At 59.7% G+C, this 9,554-nt stretch overlaps 1 protein-coding gene across 1 annotated transcript; it reads right to left on the bottom strand.

The window, feature by feature from the left end:
* Window positions 1-1,122: 1,122 nt before the first annotated feature.
* Window positions 1,123-8,883, bottom strand: DDA1 (DET1 and DDB1 associated 1). The gene is made up of 5 exons (XM_089905263.1): window positions 8,673-8,883; window positions 3,992-4,068; window positions 3,715-3,766; window positions 2,800-2,861; window positions 1,123-1,814 (listed from the first exon to the last, which is right to left on the bottom strand). The coding sequence occupies exons 1-5, from the start codon at window positions 8,866-8,868 to the stop codon at window positions 1,704-1,706; spliced, it is 498 nt and encodes a 165-aa protein (XP_089761389.1). The 5' UTR covers window positions 8,869-8,883; the 3' UTR covers window positions 1,123-1,703.
* Window positions 8,884-9,554: the final 671 nt, after the last annotated feature.

The raw sequence follows: 9,554 nt of genomic DNA, 5'->3' as shown, positions 1-9,554 counted from the left end.
CCACACCGTGGACAGCACTGGCAGGAGACAGAACCCAGCCCCTCAAAGGGGAACCTGGGGCCAGGGAGGTGTGGGCAAGCCTCGGGGAAGGACAGGCTGAAGCCTGCGCCTGCCCTGCCCCACGGCCTCTGAAGCTGAAGTCCTGCCATCTACTCTGCCACCAACAAACGGCGACACCGCGCGCCTGCCCAGGGTCAGGCCAACCCCTGGGACTGGGGATTCCAAGCTGGTCTGAGAACCCCCAGGGACTTAGCCCTCCCCAGCACGACCACAGTCAAGCTTGCATTTCCTAAGCACCTGCCTTACGACCACAGGAACTGAACACCGCTGCACATGCGCCCAGAGCTGGGCCCCACAGCTGGGCAGCTAATCCAGGAGCCTTCCACCCAGCAGACACGGGGCAGCTCAGGCCGGAGCAGTCTGCCTCAGGCTGGGCCCTCCACGGTGACAACCTGGGGCAGGCGCCCCCTGCAGCCCCTGTGTCCCTCACGCACGCTGCAGCCCAACCCTTCACCGCCCCCAACACCCCAGCCATCAGCTCCAGCACTCTGGCTCCCACTCAGGGCTGGCGGGGGAAGCAGCGGCATTCCCCTGGCCCTGTGCCCAGTGGTCAGGAACTCAAACCTTCTGCCTGGAGCCCAAATGCCCCCCTACGTCCCCGGGCTCAGCCCCAAGCCCAGTCCAGCTGGCTCCCGGGAATAGCCGTGGAACCTGCCGACTGAGGGCACTGGGGCTGGGCATCCCGCGGCGCTCCACGTGCCTCCTCTCTGAGGGCGTGAGGCCGGGCCACCTGGGCTGTCTCCACAGAGGCTGGTGGGCGTGCCGCCCTGCTCGCCAGTGTCATGGGCGTGGGGCCCACCACAGCTCCATCCTTGGCAGCACGGACCGTCTCTCTGGGGTGTCCCAGTCCTCAAGGACACCTTGACGGCTGGGGTAGAGGGGGGTCCAGGCAGGTCTTGGCTCTGATCGAGATGGCCGCAGCAGGCCCACGAGAGAATCCAGCTGGTCCTGGGGCCCCACCGTCTGGGGGCCCCTTCCGGCTCCTCTTGGTGATGATGGGACGACTCTCAGTGGCTCCATCGTCTGGGGCTGAGGCACGCCGAGCAAAGACGCGAGGTCGGGTAGGAAAGATCCTTTTATTGGGGTGGACATGGAGCACGCACTAGTCCATGATAAAATGACTTAAGAGAAAGATCCGGAAGGGCTGACTTCTCCCCCTTACGCATGCTCAGAGCAAGGTCTGGGCACAGAATAGGTCCCGGTGGAACTCGAGACAAGGCAAGTCTTTAAGGCCCGAACCAGCCGGTGGGAGCCGGGAGAAGGGCCCCCACCCCTGCCGGCCGGCTGCAGCAGGGGCCTGGCTCTAGACCCTCTCAGACACGCTCCAGTTTTCCAGAGGAGAACTGGGGGGCGAGAGGTGGGGGAATTGGAGGGGGGGAGGTGAGTAACAATTGTTGTTTTTAAAAGCATCTACCAACATCACACTACTGGGTCTGACGTCCCCTTTAACCATCGCTTGGTACATTTTACAGCATAAATAAAAACTCAAGGAAAATAAATACATCGGCTCCTATGAGGTTGGAAGTGGTGTGGATGGTGGGGCGTGGGTGGGCCGGCGGAGGGGTTGGGGGGCAGGGCGCTTACACAAGGTGGGAAGGCGAGGAGCAGACAAGACAGGAGGCGCCTGTGGGGGAGTGTGAGTCTTAAGTGTCCTCGTGCATGTCCGGGCTGTCGGTCCGTGCGACCTTGCGGGGGGGCGCCGAGCTCTCACCCTCGAGGTCCACTTGCTCCTGGTCTCTCTTCTTGGCGGCATTCTGGGGGGCAGGGGAAGCAGAGGCGTTGTGAGTCTTCATGCTGGGGGAGCTCCTGAAATCTGAGGCTGGCCCTGCGGCCCCAGCACATCACAGAGCCGGGTAGTCGACCTAGGGCCCGTGGCTAGCCCCTTCTGCCCCCTGGACCTGCCCCACCAAGCCATGGTCCCCTGGGGACACCAGCCTGTGACAAGCACTTCAAGGAGTCACCACAACTCTCAATGACCCCCACACAGCATTTCTCAGACACTCAGAGAAGCCATCCACCCTGCCGGAGGGCAAAGGGCACTCGTGAGCCACCCGGGGAAGCCCCCAAATTGCCACAGAAAAGGAAAGCATGCTGATTTGGGAAAACCTCCTTTCCTCACTGGTGAGAATCAAGGCTTGTGGGGCTGGGGTGGCCAGGAGCTGGGGTTTTCTGAGCAGTCACTTCATCATTGGGTCCCCCTCCAACCTGGCCCAGAGCAGGTCACTGTCCAATGTTCACCATTATGGGGAAAAAACAATCTGACCACACGGCAAAACTACACGTGCAGATTTTCAAGAAAGAAAAAGAAAAAATATCCTGTCAGAAAGGTGGCCTCTTATGGGAAGGACGGGGGTGACGACTTTTCACAGCAGCTACGCATCCTAGTAGGGCCTGGATTTTTAATCGTGTGTACTTTTCATCATTGAACAAAGACTCCAAGTAACAACAATGAAGTCTATCTGCCACCAGGGCCGTGCTCCCCACAAATTGTGGGGAGATGGGCTTCAGTACAGCTTACCTGCCTGTCCCTGAGCACTAGAGCCCTGTGGCCTCTGCACAGCCATTCCTCTAGAGCATTCTTCCTTCTCCTGAATCACCTAGCAAACGCCTATTCAGCCCTCAAGGCCCCACTCGAACACCCAGTCTCCCAGCCGCCGGTGTCCTTCCGCTTCTCAGAGCCTCCTGCTGGGCACTGTGTTCCTTCCCCGAGTCCCAGCACTCGAACCCCACGTGCCTTACCTTTTTGTCCCATTGCTGATGTAAGTAGCGCAAAAGAATGTTTGTTTTTTCTGTCACAATAACTGAGAAGGAAAGACAGATAAAGTTGCAGGAAGAAGCTGTGGGGAGCCGGCTGCAGGCGGCCCAGCCCCCATCCCAGCCTGCACTGCCCTCCCACGACGAGCTTACCCCTTCCTGGCCTCTGGGCTGTCCCTGCCCTGGGTGGCCTTTGTGTGACTCAAGTCACCACCCCCAACCCTGGAGGAGATTTCAGGAAGCCAAGCATTCTCCCTCCTGAGCACAGGCCACTACCATGAGCCCAAGCTGGCTGCCCTGACAGGGTCCCTGCTTCCTAAGCTGAGCTCGGATTCCACCCTCGGGCGGGGGAATGAGCCCCGGCATGCCAGGTCACGTGGGTGTTTCCCCAGACAGACCAGGAGCACAGATCCACATGCTGTGCCCCGGTGACCACAGAACGCACCCAGCAGAGTCCAGGATTTTTTCATGGTTGAAAGAAAACACCGTGACTACAATAAATAACCTTGAGGTCCCCCTGCTCTGAAGGCTCCAGGGCTTTCCCTGCAGGTCCCTCTGCCTAGCCACCCCCTCCCCAAGCTGCCCACCCCAGCCTGGGCTGGGTCCCCCATCCTTTGGTATGAGTCTCAAGACCTGTGACAGGGAGCCAGCAGGGGAGGCCTGACTTGATGCAGGGGTGGGGGTGAGGGCCAGCAAGCGGCAGACGAGGGCCAGCTTGGGACCCTGCAGGGCTGGACGTGGATGCCGGCGTGGACATCAGGAGGGTCCCAGGGAAAGCCAGGCTTCCCGCTGCTCCCAAGGGCTGGGAGCTGCCCAGCTTCCCACAGGTCACCTCCTGCACTACCCTCTGGCCCTTCCCCTCGGCAGCCGGGATGAGACAGAACAACAAAGGCCACTTACTCTGTTCGGACGGGTACTCCCGAGTGGGCAGGTAGACTGAGGGACGTCGGTTCTGTGGGAGGGTTGGGAAGGCGTGGGTTAGGAGAGTAGACAGGTCTGGGGTCCCCTCACCCCTCAACTCAGCACCCGCCCTCCAATGCAGATCAAAAGACGTGCGAGGATTTCAAGTGGGGCTGGGTTTGAAGCTCGGCCCCTCTTTCTGGCAAGACCCCGACCTGGGGGCTGCACACCACCCCCGGCCCTTTCCCCGAGGGCAGCTCATGGTCCACGTACTCACCGAGGCTTTGCACACAGAGTCGGCATGAAATCGACTAAAATTGCTTTTGTTGTAGACAGGCAGTCCTTTCAAAAAATCTGCCTAGAAGACAGGGAAGATGGTAAGTGAGAAATCAGGCAGCAGGCTGGGCCACCCCCGGAGCACCTGTGACCGGGTGGGCTACCTACCGGGTGACTTCCGGTTTCCTTCTTTCTGTTCTGTCATTCAAGTTTTCTAGAACTCACCCTTGAGCTGGCCACCTGATGTGTCCACTCTTATGACCAGAACAAAGTAACCAACCCCAGAGTAAGGGTATGATCTCCCACAGGGTCCTCACAATAAACCTGTCACCAGGCCAAGGAGCAGGGAAACTGAGGCTCAAACAGGACAGGACACTTGCATCAAGTCAGGAGCAAGCAGCGGGGTGGGGAGCCGGACCCGGGCCCATCCAACTGCAGACCTGTCCTCTGTGCTAGCTGAATACTGAACTCATGGTCTCACCTCCATTTATGCACCTTTGATAGAGCCTGGGATGGAGACTTGTCCACCCTAAGAAACCCTGAGGGTCCATGTGACAATACATGGGGGTGGGGGAGCAGGAGGCTGGGTGAAGGGGAAACGGCAGCTGGGACACAGGGGCTGCTGGGACACAGGACCCGAAGCCTGGGGTCAACCGAGCTTCCGAATCCTGAGAAAACTCAGAAACCCAAGTTTCAGTGTCAGTGCCAGCTTTTTTCTTTTTTGTTTTTGGCTGCGTCACGTGGCATGTAGGATCTTAGTTCCCCAACCACGGATCGAACCCGTGTCCCCTGCATTGGAAGTGCAGGGTCTTAACCACTGGCCCGCCAGGGAAGTTCCAGTGCCAGCCTTTTAAAACTGGCTGAGCTTTGCAGCAAACGCTGTGTGGACCAGGGCTGGCTCGAGGGCTGCTCCTGGGGTCCCCACATCCAAAGGCTGCCCTGTAAGGGGAGAATGCCTCCCACTGGGGGGAGGGCCAGAAGCCTAAAGGAAGCAGGCTGGCTCCTCCCTGGCCCCGGTGCCTGGGGCAGGGGTTCAGGCACCAGAGGTTTCAGGCCCCCAAGGTGCCAGGGAGCCAGCGACAGATTCATTCACAGCTCTGACTCTTGGAAAGTCCTTTTTCTCTGACGCTCTGGCACCAACTGGGCAAGGAAGGGAGAAAGCTCTGGAAGGGGAAGACCCTGACTCTGGGTGGAGGGCAGGTCTCTGCCACAAGATGGGGGTGAATAAAGGCCAAGGGCAGCTGTGTCTGCCTCAGGAAACTGAGGCACAAGAGCCCCGGAGAGGGATGAAGGCTGAGAACTTGGGGCAGGGAGTGACTTCCCAGCAGAGCAGGAGGGCAATGCTGTCGTCAGGCCTGGAGAGGGAGAGCTGGGGAGGACCAGGGGTTTCCCAAGCTGGAGTCACCCCATCGTACAGACGAGGAAACTGAGGCAAAAAGGTCATGTAACACTCATCTGAGGTCCCCCAGCCCCAACGAGAAAACAAGGAAGCTGACTGAGCCCCGGTTTGCCTAACCTCAGAGGCCAAGCTCCTGTTCTGTGATGCCAGTGCCTCTGCTTCCCGCCTGAGAGCCGAGGGCTCAGAGCCTGCAGGCTACGTGAACCCTCCCTCGGGTGCTCAATCGCCATGCCTGACCCAGGCGCTGCGCTCTCGGGGAAGCTGCTGTTCAGGGGATCCCCCATCACCCTCTGGTGCCGGCGGAAACAGGCGTCCTCACCCCTGTGGGGCCCAACCCCTCCTCTGCTGGGCCCCAGCAAGAGCCTAGCGGGATGGGTGAGCCAGGGGAGCTGGAACGTGGATGGGCCTCCTGCTCCCACCCTGGAGGTGGCCCTCACATCTGGGTGACCTACGGCCCCAGAGCCAGCTCAGAGTGCCTCAAACCTGCCTCCCCTGTCCCAGGACCCCTGCCTCAGCTCAGCCCCAGACTATGGGGTCAGCTTCATCCATCCGGCAAGGTGTTCTCAGGACCCAACTGTGTGGCAGGCCCTACACCAGGCACCAGGGCACTGCGGAGAGCCACAGCAGACCTACTTCTGGCCCCAGGGAACAGCCAGTGCATGGGGACACGGGTGTGGATCAAAGCCATGCAGTGAATGTAGAGTGGCCATGAGGACAGGGCACCACGAGGTGCCATGTGAGGCCCATGAGAGCAAGGGGAGGGGGTAGGGAAGGCGGCTGGTCTGGGGGATGGGGAGAACTGCCAAGATGCAGTGATGCAGGCCTGAGACCTACAGGAGAGGAGGGCTCCCTGCCCCAACTCAAACCCCTCCGCAGCCCTGGCTCGGCTTGGCCCACGCCAGCCTCCTGCCACACACCTCCTCAGCCCGTGCCACCCTCCAGGAATGCCCCTCTGCTCTCCACGTGGGAAACACCCACCAAACTCTCCAGTCAGCTCAAAACGCCCCCTCCCCCTTCCCTCTCCCCACACCCCGGAAGCCTCTACCAGGGATCCTCTGCCAGAGCCACGCTCATACCGCAACGAGGTCATCTGTTTACACATCCAGTTCCCTCACTGGACTGCCACTTCCCTGAGGCAGAGGGCAGCCCTGCCTCAGGGTCCCTGACAGGGCTAACATGGGGCCGGGCAGCAGAGTGGTGAGAGGTTCCGAAGCCCCAGGCCTGCACTGATCCTGGATGGGCCCCTCCCTGGCTGTGTGACCTGGGGCAGGTAACCTCCCAGTCTGGCCGCCCCAGTTGTGAGCACGGTTTACAAGAGGGACCCCTCCCAGGGTTATTCTGGGTTTCAGAAAGACAACACAGGGAGAGAGCTTTGCCCAGAGCACCCCTGAGGGCAGCTGTTAGTATCAATGCATGTGTGCTGAATAAATGAATGCAGACAGGGCACGGCCAGTACTTCCTGTCAGCTAAGCAAGAAAACCAAGCCTCAGACTTGAGGGAGAAATCCTCACCTCAGCCAGACAAATCCTAGCTACAGCTGGGCCGAGAAGCTGTCCATTGCCTCAGCAAACACTTGCTGAATATCTGTGTGCCAGTCCCTGTGTGGGCAGCCTGCCAGTGACCCAACCAAAGCAAGATGAGGAAAAGAAATGGTGTGCAGAGAGAGGAGGCATGGAGGCCTCCTGCAATCAGGAAGGGACCCTCTGAGCAGATGTTATTCACAGGAGGAAGAGCAATCCAGGCAGGAGTAACAGGTGCAAAGACCCTGGGGTGGCAGGGACTGAATGTGAAGATGTGAAAACAAGGCCACTGTGGCTGGAGCTCACAGCGGGGAGGGGTGAAGAGGGTGGAGATGAGGTCACAGAGCTGGGCAGGGACCTTGGAGGCTGAGGGGGGGGAGGTGGGTTTCATTGGGGTTACAACAGGAAGCCCCCCCCACTGTTTTATAAGCTAGATAGTGGTATTATCTGATTGACATCTTTAAAAGCTCCCTCTGGTTCTGGGTGAATTACAGACTGCCAGTGGGGCAGGATGGAGGCAAGACCAGGGAGGAGGCTGGAGCAGGTGTTCAGGCAGGAGGTGGCAGTGCCGGGACCAGGTGGGGAGCTGTGGACAGATTCAGAATTCGTTTTGGAGGCAGAGCCAACAGAACCCTCTTAGGAACTGGGAGTGGGCAATGAGGTCGCAGCGAGGAGTCAAGGACAACACCCAGGCTTGGGGACCCACGTGCTAGGAACCCACTTACCACTTTCCCATATCCTTCCTGACAAGAAGTCTTTTACCTATTCCCCACCACATCCCAAGGACTATGGCTTGTGGGCTGGGACCCTGAGTCCAGGAACAATGGGGTTTGACTTGCCCTGACAAAAGCTTCCATCACCTCTGTCAGCCCTGGGGATGCCAAAGAGTGGAGGGAATGAAGGGGGCTTCAGCCCAACTGTGAGGCTGTGTCCCACTTCACAGGTGGAGAGCCCAAACCCCAAAGAACCACCAGACCCAAATCCCAGGATGAGTGAGCGGCCCAAGGGGGATTTTAACCTCCCAAAAAGTTGGCATTATCCCCACTTCAAGATGAGGAGACAGCTGGGAGGGAATGTCACCATCCCCGAGTCACCCAGCTCATCTGTTGAGCATTCACTGTCCCAAGCCCTTTAAGACGTCAGTTCCCCAAATTATCACAACCCTATGAAGTCTGGACTATTGCTACCCTCATTTAACAGGGATAGGGCCTGATAACTAGAGAGATGAAGTCGCCCCCTCTTAGAGCTGGTTGGGACCGGAATGTTGGAGGTGGGGTCAGGGCTCTGGGGGAACCAAGGCAGTTCGCGATGTCGCACTTCCTTTGGCGATAAAGCCCCGCATGTCACGATGTCAAGCCCCCTCCCCGCCCCGACGCTCAGGTCGGCCTCCCAAACCTTCCCGATCAGGAAAGGCCCAGGCCTGGCGCCCGGAGGACGAGGCCTCAGTTGGGGGTCTCGGGGGACCCCATCCCCACACCCCCAGGCGATTTCCGGGAGAGCCGCGACCCGGAAATGAATGAGTTGTCAGGGCCTGGAAACCTAGATAGGGTCAGGGGTCGGAGATGGAGCCAGGACGGGGTCAGCAAGAAGCTTACAGCAGGGTCCGGGGGGGTCGAAGGTGACAGGTCAGAGAGAGGGGCGGGGCCGGGCCCCAGGGGGCCGGCCAGGGCGGTGAGGGGCCTCGGGGGTTACTGGAGGTGGGTGGGCCCGCGGCGCCATTTTGTCGAGCGGAGGGGGAGTACGGCCCTGGCGGCCACCCTCACCATCTTCTGTTTCCTCCGTCGCCGCCTCAGCCACCGCCTCAGCCGCCGCCACCGCCACCACAGCCGCCTCCTTAGCAGCCGCCGCACAGTAACTTCTAGCCACGGCACAGCCCACACTGCTGGTGCGGCCGCCCTTCAGTCGTTGGTCCGCCCTCTGGCCCTGCCTCCAAGTTATGCGGTCTTTGCGCACTCCCATTGGCCAGATCCGGCACAGTCACGCGGCCATTGGTCGCCACGCCGCCTCCCTTCGTTGTCAAGTTCAGTTGAGAGAGCAAAACCCCGCCCGGGACTTGCAAGCGAAGAGCAGCGAAATCCGGAAGTGGGCGGAGGCCGCGCTCCCAGAGCCCCTTGGGATTTGTAGTCTGCAACACCCGGAGGTCCCACCGGTCTCTCTAGCATTTGCTACGCTTTTTCATATGGTGGTTCATGAGGTTCTTACAGCAGCCCCCGGAAGGATAGGGACCCACCGTTACACTCCCAGCCTCCTCCCTGGGGTCCCAACCTTAGGTTTTGGCATATCTAAACTGCTCCCACACTAGCCGCTTGATATCTTTAAGCTGACAGAGCATCTTTGAAACACTTCCCTTGGCTCCCCAGTATCCCAAGGATACAGTCCCGCCTCCTCGGTCCCAAATTCTGGGCCCCTCCGGCCTCCTTTGTCCACCTTTTATCCTGACCCGTCCAATCCCTCCTCCCTTTGGGCTCTCCCAGACCCTGCCACCTTCTCTAAGAAGCCTTCCTCGACTGCGTTCTTCCCAAGGCAAAGTCCAGTGCCTCCTCTGGGCTCCACAGTCTTCACAATCATCCTCCCAGCCCTGAGTCCACTGTGTCCAAACTGCCTGGATACGAATCAGGCCACTGCCCCCCCACCACGACCACCAT

This window comes from Delphinapterus leucas, unplaced genomic scaffold (assembly GCF_059928025.1).
Source record: "Delphinapterus leucas isolate spDelLeu-1000000601 "Yukka" unplaced genomic scaffold, BTC_Dleu_Yukka2 spDelLeu_asBTCV2_sq25, whole genome shotgun sequence".
Taxonomy (NCBI): Eukaryota; Metazoa; Chordata; class Mammalia; order Artiodactyla; family Monodontidae; genus Delphinapterus; species Delphinapterus leucas.
This window is presented reverse-complemented; position numbering and strand designations above follow the sequence as displayed.